We start from the raw sequence: 22,161 nt of genomic DNA on the forward strand, positions 1-22,161 counted from the left end.
GCTTGGACAGCAAGGTGTATAGGGCTGCTGGTCACTGAGGCAGAGAAGACTGGGCCAGGAGCAGGTTTGAGAAGGGCATTGGCTTAGGAAAGCACTGAGCATGTTTAAATACTAAAGAACTAGTAGAAAAGAAAAACATTTTTTCTTAAAAATATTATTTAATAATTGCTGTTAAAGAAAAAACCCCTTAGTTTTTTAGAGATATATCTGCATTTTTAATCATATTTATATTTATTTCTTCTTCCTCTTTCCTTCTTCCTTCCTTTCTTATCTTCTGGTAGAGAAGATTAATTTTATGTGGACCTAAGTGTGATTTATAAACCTCTGACTGTAAAGATTAAACACATATAAACATCAGCTGAGTGTATTTACTATAGCTTATCATTGTACAGATGAGAGCACCAAAGTTCAAAATGACAGCTGATAGTGTCCATCTAGAATTTATTTCTAGCTGCATGTAGCTAATAGCAATGGAGCTTAGAGGACATAAGACCACATTAACATAATTTTAGAAGAATGAAATAACAGCATTGACTTTCTGATATATTTATGACCGTATTTCCAGAATTTTTGATTGCTTATAAAGTGATTTTGTTTTCAAAAGAGAAGTAGGGCAAGATTGAAAACTTGAAAATAGTTCTCCCATTTTCCAGAGAAAACAAATGACATATATTCAGGATATTTATTTCAGTATGAATAATATGTGAAGGATCATAAATAATTCTTTATACCTTGAAGTGTATAGATACATTTACTCTAAAGACATCCTGAAATAAAACCCAAGTGAATGAAGTTGGACAATGAAATTCAAGTTCTTTTTGGAGATCTAAGTTTTCCGTCTTTGAAATAAAATGAATTTAGTCTATTTATCATTCCATAATTGTAGTGCCACTGTTCTTGACTAAATGCACACTCATCATGCTGTTTAAAATAATAATATTTTACAGTCACTCTCTGATGTTGGTGCAACACAACTGCAAGAGCCTAGCTGACTCCATGTTTTAACATAGTACAAGAAAATCAGTTATCCTCAGAATAAATCCGGTTTAATTGGTAATTCTAAAATAAATACTCATATATACTCTAGTTGAACCAGCATCAGATATTTAGTTTGAATGTAGGTTTGTTATTGACTGATGAATGCCTGGCTGCTGCCTGGAAGTGTATTTTCAATGTCTGTGTCTCTTGCTTAATTTCAAATGTCATATGTGTGTATTTTGTAGAGAAAGTAGGATTTTAAACTATTTTGAAACCAATAGATTTAAATATTTGAGTATAGGATTACACAGAACTGGACTCTGTGTTACAGTTGAAGAAATCTTTTGGTAACGACAAATGTATCAAAACATTTAAATCCATGTGTTGATGCCCAAAAAGTTTATAAAAGGTTGTTATTTCTCTAGAACCTCTAGGGTAAGTATACAAACTGAACATATAAATATATGTAGCTTAATGCCTGTGAACTTTCAAAGGAAAACACTGGCCAAATACTAATAGAAATAAGCAGTAGGAAAGGATGAATGAATATTTATTTGCTAGCCTTAGTCATGAATAATTCATTGGGGCTTCATGGCAGCATTTGCTTAATAGTAAGACATTATTTGGAGGGGGGGGTTGATTATAAATTCTCATTAATACAATACTCCCGTTTTTCTTGTCTAGATGCTCAAGCAGTGTGTCTAACTACCGTGGCATGTGAGTCCTCTTTGATAGATAGGTCTGGACAACCATGGCATGCAACACATAGAACATAGCTGGACAGCTTTCTCCCCAACCTACCATGAACAGTCACACCTCTTCTAAGACTGTTGTTCTTTTGGGCACCAGACTTTGCCCATTAACTGATCAATTCTCATGCTATGCACCATTCATTTTAAAATCACCTTAAATGAGTACTTTTCAGATTATCTCAATCAGCTGGTTGCCAGATGGAAACTTACTAGAAGTGTTTATACACTGGCTTAGGCTTCAAAAAATAGCTATTATAGCCAGATTGTAATGAAGCCCCCGTCTTGCTTTTTCATTTTAATCACTTGACCGTCTCTTCAAAAAAGCTGTGGGGAAGCTCCTGCTTTAGTAGTTAACCAGTTTGGGGGGATTCTGTACACACATATTTGTCTTCAAAATAAGTCAGAGTTCACAATGGCTAAATTGTTTTATTCATGTTGCATTTCAAAATACAGTCCGATATGACAGAACATAGAATTAGTCAAGTGGCCCCTTAGGCTTGCTTTGGCCACCCTACACTTCCGTCCTCATAATCTCTTTAATGTCAGTCAGTAACATTTATTGAGTGCCCACTTTGTGCTGGGCATTGTGTGGAGTAGCCTTCAGAAAGCTACACAAGCTGTTAGCACTGTTTATTAAAGAATGTTGTCCTTCATGTACCAGAAGTCAAGAGGCAGCAGTCTGGAATGAAAATAATAGCTGGAAGGAATGTAAAATTAAATTGGTTAATTGATGTTTGTGGGCACATGAATAACTTGTTTGTGGGCACATGAATAACTTGGTGATATTCATTTTGATTAATCTGTGTAAAGCATAAACAGTAAAGTCATTTATATTGACCCCAATTAGAAAAGTTATGCCGCATGTCCATATAGGGAATTTAGTGTAGATCCATAAGTTATGCAACAGTTTTCCTGATTGATCAGTTATAAACAGGGCCAATTTGTAAAAATCATTATGTGTTTAACTTTTAGTCAAATAAATTGTATTGAATGTACCCAAAGATGGAAGAAAATAGCATGCTGCCTTGCTTATTGCACGGAATGTTCCAATTTTCTTTCCACAGGTCAGTAATTCCCAAAGACAGGAGAACTTGTCCTTGGATTCACGTGACTATGTGGGCATCGAGAATTCTGCATGCAATAGGGATAACCAAACATTAATTTAATTAGATAAATGCATTTGAGTGAAACTATCAGTCTTGAATTGTAGCTGCCATGGTCAAAAACCGGGAGAAGGACAGACAGTAATTGAAGCAGATTTCTAAATTCAGTGAAGGTAACATAAATCTTACATATTAATGATCATCTGAAAAATATAAAGTGTTAACTAAATAGCATGTTAGGATAGTTTTTTTGCACATGATAGTTTAGATTAAGAGAAACTCTACATGACATTTTTAAATTTGTGTGATATTCTTGAATAACCCTTGGATCTTGGAGGAGAGAAAAAAATTTAATTCCATGACTCTGAGTGAAACGTTCTGATTTGCCACTTTAAAGACTCATGGCATTTTTTTTTCAGTCTTTTTAATAAGATAGCACTAACCCTTTAAGAATAAATTGATCAGCTGGGTCCAGTGGCTCACATCTGCAACCCCAGCACTTTTGGAGGCTGAGGCAGGTGGATCACTTGAGGTCAGGAGTTTGAGACCAGCCTGACCAACATGGTGAAACCCCATCTCTACTAAAAACACAAAATTAGCCAGGCGTGGTGGTGCACGCCTGTAGTCCCTGCTACTTGGGAAGCTGAGGCAGGAGAATCACTTGAACCCAGAAGGCAGAGGTTGCAATGAGCCGAGATCATGCCATTGCACTCCAGCCTGGGCAACAAGAGCGAAACTCCATCTCAAAAAAAAAAAAAAAAAAAAAAAGCATAAATCAATCAAAACATTTGAAGGAAAATAAAACTAGCTTACACAGTTGATTTGCAAAGACTTGTCTTACAAAATCCTATAAAGCTGTCCTGCAAAGCCAGTTTGGGAGAGTAAGAATGTTTCCAGGCGACAGTTAGTTTACAGTTGTGACACGTAAAAGATGTGGCAGGGTTTAAGTGAGGCTAACACTCAGTAAAGGTGGAATAAGAGTGAAATGGTCCTCACCTTGAAAAAGAGCTCCTGGATATCAACAAAGAGTCTGTCATATGCCACAGAGGTGTTTTCATCCTCCTTGTGAGTCTGCCAGGGAAACGCTACTGAGCAAAGCCAGCCCAGAGAATGATAAACCATGTGATTCCTATTCTTTTTTTCCCCATGCAAATGGACTAAATAGGTGACCACCTTCAACTGTGGCCTTGTGTTAGGTGTGTGTTCAAATGTTACACATTCTGTGTCATAAAAGTGAAAAACTTCAGAGCTGAAAGGGATCCAACAACCGTCAAATCTGATTTTCTTTTTTCAAAAACAAGAAAACAGAAGCTCAGATTTGATAAAGGTTATAAAAGTCCACACAGAAAAATTCATAGTAGAATCAAAACCTGGGATTAGTAAGTCCTAGCTAAGAGATCTTTTCAAAACTTCACTTCAGGAATTGTGATCTAACCCTTTATGTTAAATTATGGAACTGAGACAGTTATTTCTTCTCCAAGGTGTTAGTTTCCTGATGGTTCTGTAATCATGACTTCTTATTTAAAAGGTGAAACTTAAAACTGCAGCGAATGATTTTTAGATTTGCTGTCATAGGGACTTCAGCAGTAACTTTCAGAAGATTAAAGCTGAGAAACTAGCCTTTGTTCTCAGTCCTTAATCGCTTTTCTCTTATGATGGATTTGAAACACAGCAATACAGATGAAATAATAACAGTAAAAGTGCCTGGGAATTTAAGAAGATATTGCAAATATGTCACGTCATGGAGGCTTTGAATTTCACTTTCTAAGTCATGTATCAAATTCGAGTATCCTGCTCTAAGTGTGGTCAAACATGCAAATATTTGCTTTCTGAGTAATTTGCCCTAATGACTTTGAAACATTTTTGAAAAACAGTGGTGACATTGTTCTGCCCTGGCAGAAAGCATATTCCTTGTCAGATGTCCACAGAGATCCCGACTGTCTACTGGCAGATTATTAAAGGATGCTGCTGCATTGTATTTGCTAAGCTTTCCTTCAGTTTGACAAAATGTTATGTATATAGGTTGTCACATCACCCAAGCTTCTGTGCCAAACCTGTCTGGCAGTCACTCTGAGTTAACCACTGGAAGATAGAACTAGAGACGTTTTAACTTCTGAAGTAAGGTCCTCTTCTGCAGACTCCTTACACTTTTATTTTTTGTTAGAAAGTACCCAATCATCGGCAAAGTTTGAAGTGATCGCACATAGAAAGCTGCTCATTGGAAATTCTGTTTTCACAACTATGATGTTTTCCGGGTTCCAGGTTGATAATTTAAATCTGTTCAGCCAGAAAATAGGAAATTTCAGCCATTACAGTAGCCCAGGTGTTTGTATTTGTCTTTCCTTGGCCCGTCCCTGTTTGGGCACTAAGCTTTAGCAGTGGGGTTCAGGGATCACTCCATGGCTTTTTGGGGCAGTGTTAATCATAGGAGTATGGATATTATATTCATCAAGCAGAAAGTTTCTTTATTGGAGAAAGCATGAGATGATTTCCTCCGAGATGAAGAAAAAGAAAGAGGGGCAGAAGAAAACAAATAATTAGTCATTTAGGGAAAGTTTCTTCCAATAGTTGTCAGCATGTTACTTGGTTCGTTCATAGTCTCTGTGATTTTTTCCTTCTTAACAAAGCACTGTAACTTGTTTTCTAGGAAGATTTACCCCAAATGGTGTTAACCTTTTTTTTTAAAGGCCAAAAGGGAGATTTATTGAAATTCTGGAAAAGAAATTAAATATTTGTCATACTTAAATATGTTTAAAATTATTAAATCTGTTCCTGTTAATCTGCAAAAAAAAAAAAAAAAAAAAAAAAAAAAGAAGTTTAGGTCAGTGTAGTCCAGTTAAATATTGATATTATGAATTGTGCCCCTATCTGTGGCTGCCTTTTATTCATTTACCTCACAAACATTTAATACTAGGGTGCATATTTAGGTATGTGAGGACATCGGTCAGAGAAAACAGGCATATCTTGTAAAGAGTGAGAGCTGATAGTAGTCGCAACCTTATTCAAAAAGATACTAACACAAATTAAGGGACTAACAACAAAGGTGTAATGAAGCCTTGCAGGAGAAAGGAAAGCTTTAAGATGAGCTTTGAAGGAGACAGTGAACATGAACTGGTGGAGAGGGGGAAGGCATGCTTGGCGGAAGAAGTAAAATTAAAGGCGTGGTGGTGGAATGGGTAATGTATTAATGAGACAGAAAGATGCCAGGAAACAATTCGAGCTGTTAAAGCACAGCAAAATTATTCATCTAGCACTAGGGGCATCTCCCAAATCTGCTGTGGTTAAATATTCCTTTACCATGTGTAAGCACGAGTTTCAGACCTCAGCTCCAGAATGAAGTGAGGAGACTAGAGATAATTTTTAGGATTTACAACCAGTGTTTTAAGTGGACATAATTCTATTTTGAAGATTCTATTGAATGTTTTAAAATAGTGCACTAATTCCAAAAGTGGGTTGGGGGAGTGCATCTCTTTCAATAGCTGGAAAAATCTTGGTTGGCATTCTTTGTTGTGGGTTTATATTCTGAATAAAATAGTTCATATATATTCAAGAAGAAGCACATATTATAAGACTTTGTCTACCGCAGACCTTCTCCAGGTTCTAAGAACCTTATGGAAGGAGACAAAAAAGTTAAAACCACATCTTTGTAAAATAATTTATAAATACAGCATTAAGCATTATAGCCTACTTAATTTCTACAGTACGTGGTTCAAATATGTGGAAAATTTGATGAGAAACTACCATATTATGATGAATCATTAGTCTATATAAAATTATTCAGGCAACATGAAAGGCTTTGCTTGCTGTATCCCGGCCAACAGTCTAACCTTGTTGCTGATTTTGAAGCATCATCTTTGTGAATACTTTCACTTAAAACTTTAACATTTAAAAGGTTTAGATTATGCTCCTTTAACATGAATGGCGAAATGTGCCCCCTTCTATTGTTGTCATAATATTGTTGGTTCAGTCAGTAATTTTTAAAACATGATTTTAAGAGATGCCTTCACCTATAGCTGGGAAGTTAAAGTAATTTCACTGAATACTGGTGATGCCTCAGAAACTGGATTGTAAGGATAGGAACTTTATAATAAGCAAGATACTTAAGGCTCATAAACTCTGGAATGAAGAGTTATTCAAAACCAGATTGACAAAAAAGCAGCGTGGGGCCCTGTGGAAAGCAACAATACAAAAATGTCCTTCTCAGATTTGAGTGTTTAGGGATTTGTGAACTCAAATCTGAGAAAGGTATTTCAGGAATGTTATTTTAAAGTTTTTTTTTTTTTAATGGCAAATGGTTTTTAGCTTTTAAAAGAAAATGACACATTGGAAAGGAAAATTCTAGTCTATCAAATGTAATATGGTTAGTTTCTAAATATCTTCCACATCCTGTTTTCCCCAAATAATTGCTTCCAATTCAATACCTTTTTAGACATTTAATATTTAATTTATAGCATGTGGATGCATAATACAAAATCTAAGTCTGGACCCTGCATTGAGTAGTTTAAAATGATTTGCAAAACAAGCTGTATATACATGCAAATAACACATGAGGAAGGATAGGACTAATATTCAAATAATTATGTATAATAATATTTATATTAATATATGTTATATGGTTTTATAAACTGTATACTAGCTAAAGTATATAATATATAAAATTTTATATATAAATATATAGTTTTAAATGTACATATGTAGTTTTAGAGGAAACCCTAATGGAGGAATAAAGCTTAATCCATATTAGTCCATCACAAAGCTTTGATTTTGATAATAATTAGCTTCATATAGCATATCTAGTGTATATTTGCTATGCTCATCTTGGTGGGAAACAATTTCTTTCAAAAATCTGTAATATGATTTCAAAGATTGGATGGTGTTGAAAGACATCTTGATTATTGTTTGTAAAGCTGGGGAAAACATTTTCAAAATACTAAAAATTAAAACGAATTATAAATGAATCAACATGTTTGCTCTGATGTGGCACAATCATGAATAATGACAAACTACACAATTATAAAGACCAAAGTTTCTATACCGGTATCAGGTGAGCCATTTGATGGATATGTTTCCAACGAATATTACATGTTAAAAGAATGCTAAAAGGATGGCTAATTGTTTTCTGTGACAATAATGAGAAAGATAGTGTACATAAGCCAAGTAGTTTCCACTTGGTTGAAGCAATTACAAAAATAATTTTTATCTGTTCTGCTGATAAAGCAGATTCGTTGAAATATTTAGTATTGTGTGAATAAGAGACAGAGAAGAGGGAAATAAAAAGATTCAAAAGCATTCATTGAGCAATGCAAAAATTCTCATATATAGAGACATTTTACCCAGCAGGAACTTAAGTCCATGTGTGAGGCAGGCTGCTTGCATGGTGAAAAACAAAACAACACCGCCCCCTCCCCTGCTCTCTGTCTGGCTCACCCCCCTCACTCCATTGACATGCATAGCTGGCCTGGTAGGTGTAAAAATAGACTGGCAGCGCCTGCACTGGAAATGGTCACTGAATGCAGCCTGCAGTTGCCGGGGGTTTTGAGTTCTCTCTGACACCAGCAAGCCAGCCAGCAGATGGGGAGAACTGGTGAGGGGCGTGTAAGGGAACTGAGCAGAGGAGCCAAGGATCATCTTGATGAATTGCCCACATTAGTGTACCCCTGGGAGCCCTGGACAGAGTGCAGAGGGCAAGGACGGGCCCACTGACAGCAGTAACTGTAGAGCTGAGATGGGGAATGCAGCCCTCTGCTCTTCTTGCCATGCGGATAAGAGCATAAGAGCACAAGGAAACATGCAGGAATTGGATAAAACCCCAGACTACTATGGCTGTAACAGTGAGGACGTCAAAGAACCTGGGGTGTGGGTAAGTTTTAGGCCACAAAGGAGGAGGAAGGGAGGATGGTGGCATAAGAATCAACAGTAGACCTCATTGGTCAAACCTCTAAACTTCCTGGAAGGAAGTTGACAGAATAAAGCCAATGTGATCAAACCACCTGACTACCTCTGATCAAGTGGCATGCTGTTGCTTCCTCTTCATGTTATGCAATGCCACATGTTTGTTTTTTCTCAGTTGTCTTTAACTCTGAGCTGACATTTGGGAATGAGCAATGTCGCTGTCTCTTTAATTTGGAATTTTGTCCAAAGGTGGACATACGTATTATTATAGAGTGACTTTCAGCAATATTGCAGAGATTCACTCACGTTCAGTCTGTCAAATTCTTTCGCCTATTTATTCATGTATAGTTTGTTTCTCACTAAGTCACGGATCATTTTTTTAAGCATACGCTCACTTAGTATCCCAGCTCCAGCCTAAAAAGGTATTTACCTCTAATATTTGGCTAACTTCAGTGAAGAGGTCCTTAAATGCTTTTCTTGTCATGATAATAATAGTTTGTAAAAAGGCTTAAACGTTAAGCAATTAAATAAGTTGACTTTCAGATTTTAATAATTCATAGGCATGAAGTGTTCCTTAAAATGGGTACAAAGGCTTATTGTGATTATTTATTTATTTATTTTTTGGCCAGGAATCTCTGAAATATTTGGATTTTCATATTTGCTGGAGAATAAAGTTTATCTTTGATCTTTCAGTTCCAGGAATTTGACCTTATTGCAAGTTATTTATTTGCATGAAAATAAATAGCTGGTTGCATGGTTTGGCTGAAGCTATGAAACTAAGATATGTAGGATTTCTGAGTAAGAGAAGCAGAGGCGTTTGTACTTGTTATGTACTTGCCTGTTATTTCCAGGAGTGAGAACAGAGTCTGAGGCATAGGAGATGGTGCTCTGCTCTCTTTGGCTTTTACTCTGACCTGGAACAATGTCATTATTTCTTAGCACTGAAACTCTGTCAGACCATAGTGAAACTAAAACCAAAACTAAGAATTTATCAACCAAAACAACATGAAGAGCAAATATTTGCAGTTGGCAGTGAACAGAAAGCCCTGTCGTGAAAAAGAGGACAGTAGTTCCAGCATGGAAGTCACCGTAGTCAAAAACGAAGTAATAGAAAGGTAGGGAGGGAGGCAGTCCCGGGGAAAGGAGATCACCCACCGTTAACAACCGCATAGGCGAGGTTTGTAACCAAGAACAGTAACGTTTCTCCCGGATTATGGTTTCCACTACCCACATCCACCCAGCAGAGCCTCTCCGGATTTCTCAGAGCAGTCACTTCTAATGCAGCTTTCTGAACTGAGGGGACGAAAAGTAACATTACTATTAGTTGAGGGCCACAAAAATGAGTGTATTTTTAAAAATATACAATCTCATTTCTCTGAATTAATTAACATAGCCTGTTAGTCATGGAATAAAATCTTCTGCTAAAAGTTTTATAGACTGGAGCGTGTCATGATTGGTGTGACGTTGGAAAGGTGTGGTAGAGGTGGAAGTGGACCTGTTTTCTACTTTCAGAAGTGATATTCTGGCCAGAATTTTTCCACTTTGGCCATGGAGAAAAAAAAAAATTAATGTTTAACTTAATACCAAGCATGACTTAAGCAAAACATGTGGTTCTAGATAGTTTAAGTTGGACTTTATGTCTTCCAGATGAGAACGTAAGACTCACAAACGTATGTCAGGGTTTTCCTCTGAAATGTGGTTGCCTTTTACGTAAATCCTTAAAGGACCACAGATCTGCTCTTATCACAATTGGCTTGGCAGCTCCAAAAAAGAGGAAGCATGCAGGACAGGAGAGAGTTAAGAACAAAATTCAGCTGTTTTTAAATTTTTATTTAGTCCTGGTAATGCTTCTAAATTTTTAATCACAGAGGGGAAAACTGCATCATCTCATTATTTTTCCATGTTCATGTATGCAGATGACTGGTGGGTGTATTCCAAGTTCACTTGTGAAAGAAGCAGCTCTTGGAGATGCCTTACAGACTCTGCCCTGGATCCTAGGGTGGCTCTGACCACGAGTCAGCAAGGCCTTGTAAGGTCCAAGTAGGCTCCAGAGAGAAGGATTCTTGACCATGTTTTGATAAAGTGCAATTGAGAACAGCATAAAAAATGTATCTTTGTTTTATGGTCTTCTTTTGGTTTGTATTTTTGTGATGACATCATTTATAAATTTGCATATTGGTCTAAGTATACTCTGTATTTTTCTTACATTGAGATCATGTATTTCTATTGTGGTTTCTTTAGCATAACAAATTAATTTGCTTTGTCCCAAGAGCAAAACCATAAGTGTGATGCTTTAATATAGACATTTTTTAGGTTACTTATCCTAGCTGATTTTCAAATTATCACTTCCTTCTCTTTTTACCAGTTTACTCTCAGAAATTCTTATTTTATTGCTTTGTTTGTTTTTAACAATTTTTCTCAATTGTAGTAGAGAATTTCAGGTTTTTCATATGAGCTTTTTCATTATTCTATAAATGTTCTTATTGCTTTAGACCATGAACATGAATTCTGGTCTTATTATGAAAACAATTCAATACTTTTCTGCTAGCTGACTCAAAAGATAGTAAGTCAATCAGCAAATGTTCACTGAGCTAGGTACAGTTTTGAATGCTGGCCATTTAACGATGACAAGACAGAGTTCCTGTGATATTGGGAGACAGACTTTCAGCATATATATGGGGGGATGAGGAAGCATGGTGCTTAACTGAGAGGGGAATGTACTCGGCATGTTCAAGGCGCAGAAGGATAGTTAGCATGACGGAAATGTAGTGATCAAAGAAGAGGATGGATGGCAACGAGGTATGACAGGCAAGCATAGGCCCACCTTGGCAAAAGTTTGATTTCTTTCTAAACATAATCGAGTCTTGGAAAAGGATTTGGGATTTCATTAGAAGCACAGTGGGAAGCCTCTGGAGAGCTCTAGACCAGGAAATGGTAGGACTTCATTTATGCTTTGAGAAAAATCTCTCTCCCTTTCTCCCCATCTCTTCCTCCCTCCATTTCCCCCTCCCTTTCCTTGGTGAAGGGTGAGTTGTGAATGCAGCAAGAGAAAAAGAAGGGAGACCAGTTTAACTGGTTTCAAGGTTTGCAGCACTGAGGTGAATAAGGATGGAGGATTGGATTAGGATGTTAACAATGGAGGTGAGATTGTAATCAGATTCAGGATGTATTTTTGTTTTTATTGAAGGATTTTGGGGAGATTATAAAAAAATAGAGGGGTGCGTGTGAGAGAGAATGAGTGAGATGATTCCTTATCTATGAAGCATATCAGTATGTCAAAAGAGTTAAACTTTCCTTCAGGTTTGAACTCTAAAAGAATATAAATTAGTTTAAATGGTATAGTATTGTCTTCTGTAACAGTTTTATAAAAGATAAGGAAATTTTGTTAATATGGTTACTTTTGATATTAACCCTAATAAGAGCCAAAAGTATAATGGAAATTACTCTGATAAAGCATTTCAAAAAGTGCAAAATGATGTAGAGATGGTTATGTAATTTTTAGATGATTTATTTAAAGATAAAGGCCTGGCATGGTGGCTCGCATCTGTAATGCCATCACTTTGGGAGGCCAAGGCAGGCAGATCACTGGAGCCCAGGAGTTCAAAATAAGCCTGGGCATTGTGGTGAGACCCTGTTTCTACAAAAAATACAAAAATTAGCTGGGTGTGGTGGTGCACACCTGTGGTCCCAGCTATTCAGGAGGCTAAGGTGGGAGGATCACCCAAGCCTGGGGAGGTAGAGGCTGCAATGAATTTTGATCATGCCACTGCACTCCAGCTTGGGTGACAGGGAGACCCTGTCTCAAAAAAAAAAAAAAAAAAAAAAAAAGAAAGAAAGATTGAAAGAAGAGAAGACATGGCTTTCATTCTCTAGGAACTTACAATCTAGTTTCAGAAACAGGGCTTACCCACATGTAATCAATCAACTATAAAAGGTAGTAGAGAATTCAGTGGCTGCATGAGTGATGAAATGAGCCATTATAGGATGGCCAAGAAGGAGGGGATCAGTGCAGGCTTCAGTGCTCTGGGAACACCTCGTGGACAGAGCTAATATTTAGCTGATATGGTGCAGATCAGCTGTTCCAATTGTTTATAGCTTGAATTGCTTTCACACAGGCTAATTAAGCAGCTGTTACTATGAACCCACCAAGCTGCCCCTTCTGAGGCTAGCAGGACCCCATCCTCAGGATTTCCCAGCCTACTCCCATCCTCTAAAGAAGCAAACAAAAGAATAATGCCTGAACTCGCAAGGGCCTTCCAGAACTAGCCCCATCTAGTGCTGTGGCCAGTGTCCATTGGGAGTGGTTGGTGCCTGAGCTTAACTAGTTGTTAAATATTTTTAATATCCATCCTGCCAGTGGAGAAGGTGGAGCCTGAAACAGATCTTGGAAGCAAAATACAATCTGGGTTCCTGTTGGGAAGAAAGTACACTTGTGCCTTCAGTAAGCATGTATTGAGCCAGGCACGAGCCTACCAAGATGAGTAGGACATGCAACCTTGGCTTGAAGGAGTGTAATCCAGGGATGGCCAAAGCAGGACTTTGAATATTGTGTTCCCATGACCTGAGAAAGCACAGGGGATTATAGAGTACTTCAGGATGACAACTCAGCCTCAGAGGGTCGCAGAAAAGTTAAGTCCTGAAGCATTACGGTAAGTTCGCATACTCAGTATTGGAGTCATTAGAAAGACTGGGAAAAAGTGGCTATAATACCATTTCTATTGGACATTTGTGGAACCCCCAACACTTGGATGAGGCGCATAGGCTAAGATTGTCAAGAGATTCATAAGTCAAGATTTAGAATTTGAACTATATACTAGTGAAAGGCCATTGACCAAAGGCTGTTTTAGGAGAATCAATTAGGTTGTAGTCTGCATATCATAAGCTCTATTTTCTTTGAAGTGCCTACCAGCTAATAGGTACTCAGTAAATATTTGTGGAAAAAGATGAACGAATTAATGACTAGGAAATCACCCAAAGTAGCAAATCTATTTATGGGCATTTTCCCACTGCAGGTGACATGCCCCCAGATGAAACCAGAGGCTGCCAACATTGAAAAGGTGATGGAAGCACAAAAACACTTCTAAAAACTGTAAAGACGTTGGTAACTAAGAAGTTTTAATTATAACCTTCTGCTCAAAAAAGGAATGTACCCTTACTGCAATTACACACATTACTGGTTGTCATAGTTATTTTGTCTGGCTACAAAAGAATAACCGAAGCTGGGTAATTTATAAAGAAAAGAGGTTTATTTGGATCACAGTTCTGCAAGCTGTACAAGGAGCATGGCACCAGCACCTGTTTCTGGTGAGGGCTTCAGGAAGCTTCCACTCATGGAGGAAAGGGTAGGAGAGCTGGTGTGTACAGAAACCAAGGGGAAGTGCCAGGCTCTTGTTAATGACCAGCCATCAGGGGAACTCTTATAAGAACTAATACGGCAAAAACTCACTCCTTATCACCAGGATGGCACTAAGCCGTTAATGAGGGTCCACCCCCATCATCTAAACACCTATTATTAGGCTCTGCCTCCAATACTGGGGATCAAATTTCAACTTGAGGTTTGCAGAGTCAAATATTCAAACCATAGCATTGGTATAAAATATATGTATAAAACATATTTACTGTAGAAAATAGTAGATATTTTCTTGAATTGTTATTCTCTATATCAAGTTGTACATAAAATGCAATGGTTACATTTTAAAGAAATTTGGTGAATGTAGGCTGGGCTCCATGGCTCACACTTGTAATACCAGCACTTTGGGAGGCTGAGGTGGGAAGATCACTTAAGCCCAGGAGTTCGAGACGCCCTGGGAAACATGACGAAACCCCACCTCTACAAAAAAAAAAAAAAAAGTTACTGGGTGTGCTGGCACATGTCTGTAATTCCAGCTACTAGGGGGCTGAGGTGGGAGGATCACTTGAGCCTAGGAGGTGGGTTTGCAGTCAGCCAAGATTACACCACTGCACTCCAGCCTGGGTGACAGAGCGAGACTCTGTCTTTAAAAAAAAAAAAAAAGAATAAGAAGGAAAGAAAGATTACATTGTAATGTTAAGCATTATGTATTTATTATTATTTTTTTACAATGAGGTATATCCAAGCCAAGTATTTTTATTTACTTGAACTATGTAATAACTATATGAACTATGTAGAAGTAATAACTTTTAAATAATATCTCTTCTGCTGTATTTAATAAGATTAGTTCCACTGTCCCTATAGTAGCTTTTTCAAGGTCACCTGTGTGACGATGGAGCTGGGAATACTCTGGGGAGAGAGTCCTCTTTTCAGCTGTATTTTGCTTCCTTCCCACACAGACATCTGCTGTGCCTCTTACTCACTTTTAGTTGCTGTTTTGGATTTTATGCCCCTTTAGTCAAAACTTATTATGCCACAAGAAAGATTGACTTGTTTCCTGCATTCTTTATTTTTATTTAAGGGCTTCGTTCTGAAATCTTGTGCATTTTATATCACATTTGATTGTCAAAATTTTAGGTGTTTGATTTTTCAAAGCTGACCTTGATATCATATTTGTGTGGGCTTATGTCACTATGGTAAAACTTTTTTGTGCCTTTCTTTAATACTTGCTTATAAGAAGTAAAAATATGCTGGGCACAGTGGCTCATATGTGTAATTCCAGCACTTTGGGAGGCTGAGGCAGGAGGATCATTTGTGCCCAGGAGTTTGAGACCAACCTGGGCAACACAGGGAGACTCTGTCTCTATAATTTTTTTTTTTTTTTTAAGTTTGGTGGTTTGCACCTGTGGACCCAGCTATTTGGGAGGCTGAGCTGGGAGGAACTCTTCAGGCCAGGAGACTAAGGGTACAGTGAGCCCTGTTTGCACCACTGCACTCCATCCTAGGTGACAGGGCAAGATGCTGTCTCAAACAAAAAGTAGTAAAAATATTACAGTGATTGTCAGAAGTGTAATCATTTCAATGGTGGCTTTGAGCTAATAAATTGTTTCTTAAAGCTATGTGAAAGCCAGCTGTGTAATAGTAGAGATTATAAATTGAAACTGTGTTTTTGATGAGTTTAAGTATTGCTGACATACAGTTTATTTTAATTTCATTCTTTTTTTTTTTTTTTTCTGTATTCTTTACCATCCTCATTCATCAATGAGTTCCAGAAGGGGCCTTTGAAGTAAATCATAGGTTCTATTTGACACTGTAGCAATTTCCATATTCTAGTACAGCAACTCCATTAAATAAACACATTGTGTACTTAAATTGGATCTCTCACAAGTCACAAATTTTGAGCTAGAGCTGAAGTATCTTTATATTTGCTACTTTTGTGTCATACCTTTCTAGATTATTGGCTTTCTGAAGGATATTAGAAAGCATCTTCTAAGATACCTAGTAAAACAGAAGTGCATAGAAAAATTTGTGAAAATCTTTCCTTTTTGAAAACCACTGGTTGTTAAATAAGAACTTTTCCCCAGAGTTACAAAAGAAAAAGAGTATTTTTCAGGAATAAAAGACAATGAACAATTTTATATTGGTAAGGTATACGTTTCACAGATTTGTCTATACCATCTATAATAGACAATCATTTCTTTTAAAAAATGACTTATGATATTGAGCTTCTTATGCATTCTTACAGCATACATTTTGACAGACTAGATGATTAATGATGACATAGGCTAACGTGTATTTGGGATTGTGTAATAAATACACAGTATGAAAGGTCTAGCTAATCCTTTATGTCAGCACCTCCCAAAGTGTATTCTGTGAACTACCACATCAGAAGAATCACCTGGTGTGTTTTTAAATAATGTAGATCGCTGAGCTTTACTCCAGACCTCCTGAGTTAAAATCTCAGAGGTGAGAGCCAAGAATATTTATTTAACAAGATTAAGCATAATCTCTAAGTAACCCTTAAGTGTACTTAAGTGTAATAACCACTGCTTTGTGTTGTAAGAGGCTGACTTTACTGAAGAGTCGGGGCTGCATATGTAACATCAGCACATAAGAGCATAAAAGTAAAAGAAACCCTTCACATTTTATTAAGCTTCTTCTTATCCAGGTTAATTCAATGTATTACCAAAATCCTAATTAGTGGCAATTACAGTAGCTGAGACCACATGGGACATGTGGGAATGGAGGATGCTCTGCCAGCAAATGGGCCCCTTCTGCATTTCTTATGCATCACCTTAAAAGTAAGAAAATGTCTGTGCTGTATCACAATGGAGTTTTAAACCATAGCACTTAGAACAAATTTAAGTTTCACTTCCAAAAACTAATAATTACTGTGTACCTATATAGAGTCCTTTTATTCGTTGTTTAACCTTGTCAATTTTCACTGGAAATCCAAGGACTAAGGTACTATAAGACAATGTTATGAAAATGTGTCCCCAAATTTTTTAAAAGTCAGAATTTCATTCCACTGTTGAGCAGTCAGCTTGAACAGCAAGATTGTTTTGAATGATCCGATCCTCCCTCTGCCGCTCGGGCTCAAGCGATTCTCATGCCTCAGCCTCCCAAGCAGCTGGGACTACAGGTGTGCACCACCACACCTGGCTAATTTTTTGTATATTTAGTAGAGACAGGGTTTCACCATGTTGCCCTAGAACTCCTGAGCTCAAATGATCTGCCTTCCTTGGCCTCCCAAAGTGCTGGGATTACAGGCTTGAGCCACAACGCCCAACCTTAATGTAAAAAATTCTTGAAGAAAACACATCAAAATATGCAGTGTTAAGTTTGATCAAGGGGATTATGGTTGCTGACCATAATTTCGTTTTCTTTTATAGTCATTTTCAAATGTCATATATATATATATATTTAAAATGTATGCGTGTTGTGTACACATTTTCATAGTAGAACATTATATATGATGATCATACATAATGAAATCATCATATATAAAAATATATGTGTGTGTGACACACAGATTTGTCTACTTCCATTATATAAAGGCTAGGGAAGACTGTATTTTACATATATATCCTTTTTAAGAGAAGGGAGATTGTAAGAGCAAAAAAGGCATGAAAGGACATAGACATTTTGTAGTTTTATACAACTACTTTTATGAAATAAGTATTTCTATGTTTCTTTAGGTTTTATAACAATTTTTTTTAAATAATCCATACTTTAATAGCTCTTCAATCAATTTGGGGGAGAAAACTTATTATGGGTACATTTCTACTAAGTTTTTACTGTGAAAAGATTAAATGTTATAATTTCTTAAAGGTGCAAGCAACATTTAAACATCAGGTGTGGTGATTAATTAAGAACAGCTGAGAGAGGTTTCATCTCTCTTGGAAGGGGTCCAGATGTAAATCCCACTCAGGGAGATATGTCAATATGAGGTAGTAACAGTCTACATGCTGTTATAGAAACAGAGGGACAAATGTTGTCTTTGAAGTCTACCATTGCTGTGAAGCTTAAAAAATTTTTTTTCTTGCCGTGTTCATCATGATAATTTTGATAGAGATAGTGCTGTAGATTCACTTACTGAGTATAATATTGATACAATTTTGAAATAATATAACCATACCCTTAAAAGTCACAGCTGTTGGGTTAGCAACATTAAAGAAAAGAAACCTTGGTATTCCACAGGTGGCAATGCCACATGGTTCAAACTTTGGCCCCTGCCCCTAACCAAAAAAGGGAATTGAGCATCAAGGGAGATCAGAACATTAGCGTTGAGCCAGGAATGTGGCTGCAGTAGCTTCATCCCAGGGCAGGAAGCAGCAGCCACTCCTATAAGTCAGCCAACAGTGGAAAGGTATTTAGCACTGTTGGGGGAACTTGGGGAAGTAGGAATGAATGGTGGTAATGAATGGTGGTCTCTGTGGTAAGATTTACCAGTTACCAATTTCAGGTTTCCCACTTCTTACCCCAAAATACTCAGATGAATGATTTAACCTTATGAGGCCTCAGTTTTCTCGTTTGGGAGGCTTAAGAAGATTAAATAAGATTATAAATGTGCTTGGAATATTAGTAAAGTTAGCTATTAATATTGTGGTAAAAGGCATGAGGACAAAAAAAAAAGATGCAAGGTCTCATTCCTTCCCTCAACGAGCTGACAGTCTAGTTGAATAGCCAGAGGGTATACACACAAAAGCAAATTGTATATTGTAGAGTCTCTTGAGTAGATGGATGACTTAAAAGAAAAAGCAAGTTTAGATGGCATGTAGAATCCTAATTTGATGTTAATGTCAGTCCATGTTGTGTAAGAAAAAATCTAAACATTTCAATGAAGAATCACTGAAACTGCATAAATACATATAAATCATGTAAAAATGAAGAATTGCGTTGCTTGCTCAATGCACCTTTTAACAAGTGTTTATCTTAAGACAAAGTATAGTGAAAACCAGTATAAACCCAATCAAAGCTCATGTAATTAATTCTCTTACTTGAAACCATAATCAGAAGAAATGGCTTTTGGTCAGACCAAATCTTGGTAATGACTACATTATTAGTACAAAATTAGTAGTTATATCTATGAAAAAGATATTATCAGTGGAGGAAACGCAATTACTAATATAGCCTATGATTATCACATGTGAAAAAAATAAACCAAATAAAAGTGGAGCATCTCCAGCTGAAGGGAAGTCTATCTTGTAGGAATGCCACAGGATTTTAAGGGAGACCCAAGTTCTCACAACGCTGCACATTACATGCTGGGCTCCCATTCTGAAGGTTGCCAGTGAGAAATGGCACAACCTAAACACCTTTTATTTGAAATTCTTAACATCTCATAGTTTCACAATCTTGCCCTTTAATTACTGAGACAATGGTAGCCTGCTACCTTGTTCTTAGTCAAGGTTAGAGATGAAGTATCTATGGTGTTAAATTGGCATTTCAACTAAGTTAAATTTGCTTAATGAACAAGGTCTTTCTGGGTACAGTTTACTGCTTTGCCAGAAAAAAGTTCTGTTATCTTTTCATATATCCCAAAATAATCTAACTCTTCTTTAAGTGATTTTTGAAGTTTACTTTTTGAGTAATTAAAGCTAGCATAATCTGTATTTATATTAACTGTTGTTAGCTTTACATAAAAAAAAAGATAAGGTAATGTCCTCCCCAAGGTTCTGTTATAATAATCATCATTATTGACTGATCTATTTTAGGCACTGAATTAGGTTTTGGGTATTCTAAAAATTATAAGGCATGGTTTCTACCTTCAAGTGAAGTGAAATTTTGTTCTGGAAATGGGATATATGACTTCCTCTCTCTTTCTCTTTCCTTACACACACACACACACACACACACACACACATATACACACACTAGTTTATATTATATTACAGGTAGATATTTGTATAGAAATGTATATGTAAAATGAAATATATAGATTCCCTATGACTGAAGAGAGATACATTTTGTATACACAGTAATTATAAAGAAAACAACCTGTCTCCTTTGTATCTTGGCCAGAATAATTTTGACATACTAATGATCTCTCTTATTTAGAAGGTTAATCTTACTGTAATTGCAGGGGATATTGAAATATATTACCGCATGTTTTACATTAAAAAATACTGAGTAGTCAATAATTCCCCTTTCATGGATAATTTATACAATAATTAAAGCTTATATATTGCTTCATATAAAATCTTTTTCCTCACAGAGAAGAGTAAAATTATAGTTTATTTCTTTATTTTTTTCCCTTTTGTTGAGATAGAGTCTCGCTCTGTCACCCAAGCTGGAGTGCAGTGGCGCGATCTTGGCTCACTGTAACCTTTGCCTCCTGGGTTCAAGTGATTCTCTTCAGAATTCTCTTCAGTGATTCTGCTTCAGCCTACTGAGTAGCTGGGATTATAGGCACCCACCACCACACCCAGCTAATTTATATATATATGTATTTTTGTAGTAGAGATGGGGTTTCACCATGTTGGCCAGGCTGGTCTCGAACTCCTGACCTCAGGTCATCTGCCTACCTTGGCCTGCCAAAGTGCTGGAATTACAGACATGAGCCGCTGCACCTGGCCTATAGTTTATTTCTAAAAAAAAAAAAAAAACTAGTGTTCCTATATAGTTAGTATCAGCAAGAATCTAGTTTCTTTTTGTATTTAATTTATTTAGTAATGTCATAATTGTCATTTATCTGTTAATCTAATTAAAGTTAGAGAGTGTCGAGCTGCAGAGCCTGTCTAGTCAAGTGTATTACTAAATTCATTAGTTATCCATGACTTCAGCTGTATGATAGTAATGATACAGACACACTTTACTCATTAACCCTTAGAAAGAGTTAAGCATTATGATTTTATTGGGGATATTTGATAGAACTATAAAGGAAACTTAAAAAAATGAATAAATAGAGACAGGGTCTCACTATGTTGTCCAGGCTGGTCTCGAACTCCTGGAGCCCAAGGGATCCTCTTGCTTCAGCCTCTCAAAGTGCTAGGATTACAGGCATGAGTCACCACATCCAGCGCGTAAAGGAAACTTTGATAAACAATTTTAATCTTAGGCAATGAGTTTCAGGTGAATTAATAAGAGCAGATATAAATTTTGCTAATCAAGGTTTGAAACCAAGTGTTAAAGTTTAGTAAGTCTGCAAAAAATTTACTTGATCCCACAAATTTTCACTAGTTTAATTCATATCGATCAATGCTGCTTGACATTCTTATTGGCCAGTTTCACCCTGTTGAACATCTTCCCTTATATTGTTTCATTTCCACAAATACTTCTCCATCTATTCTGTGTCAGGTACTGTGCTGGACAGTGGAAATAAAGGTGAATAAGTAATGGACTATTTCTACCTTGGAGGGCCAGGCCAATTGGGGATATAGACATGTAAACAGAGAAATCTGGGACCCCACTTGAGCCATGCACAACATCTAGCACAGTGCTATGCTTATATCTCATTGTCAACACATGTTTATAAATGATTGAATGTTCAGGGTGTTGGGGACCCCGGAGTAAATGGACTTGGTCAAACTTGAGGGTAGATTTAAGGCAGGGTCCTGAAGAAGCTATCCTTGCCTCTGGGAAATAGACTCACAGGGCCCACTTAATACAAATTCCTGTAGAAGTCAAATAATAAAAGATAACTAGTAAAGAATTCTTCATTGTTCCTTAAGCCTGGCTTAAGCCTGACTTTTCTTTTAAAAGAAGATCTTGGGCATCTGGGCTAAAGTTTAGTTCCATGAGATGAATTAACTAACCTTGCTTTTGTTTTTAGTTATGTTTAAATGAGGAATTTCCTTACTTTTCAAAATTCTCTTTAGAGTTGATGCCAGTACTCTTACCCCAACAAATCAAGAATTTGTTTTGAAAGCTGCCTCAGAAGAAGTTCAGATATTCTTTGAAATGCAGTAATAACTACAAGGATTTTATTGACAGAGTTCCAACAGAAGAATTTTGTAATATAAGCTAAGTTTTTTTAAAGGCAGTGCAAGCTACAAATACTTGATTTACTCATCTTTTTTTCTACTCCATGTGCTATGTACTATAATTAATCAAACATTTACATTTTCAGCCAATCCTATCTTTT

At 36.8% G+C, this 22,161-nt stretch overlaps 1 protein-coding gene across 50 annotated transcripts in view; it reads left to right on the plus strand.

Annotated features, from left to right (window-relative positions):
• Positions 1 to 22,161, plus strand: part of ANK2 (ankyrin 2) — a 686,172-nt gene that overhangs the window by 441,020 nt on the left and 222,991 nt on the right. For 6 of the 50 annotated variants that reach the window (XM_073017562.1, XM_073017588.1, XM_073017587.1 and 3 more), the window contains one exon: positions 13,738 to 13,782. The exons of 23 other annotated variants lie outside the window; for them this stretch is intronic. In XM_073017562.1, coding sequence (XP_072873663.1) covers positions 13,738 to 13,782 — 45 coding nt within the window. Of the gene's footprint in view, positions 1 to 8,140; positions 8,694 to 13,737; positions 13,783 to 22,161 lie in introns of those variants that run through there. 21 more of the 50 variants (XM_073017582.1, XM_073017577.1, XM_073017579.1 and 18 more) reach the window with 13 other exon arrangements.

Source organism: Chlorocebus sabaeus, chromosome 7 (genome assembly GCF_047675955.1).
Source record: "Chlorocebus sabaeus isolate Y175 chromosome 7, mChlSab1.0.hap1, whole genome shotgun sequence".
NCBI classification, from domain to species: Eukaryota; Metazoa; Chordata; class Mammalia; order Primates; family Cercopithecidae; genus Chlorocebus; species Chlorocebus sabaeus.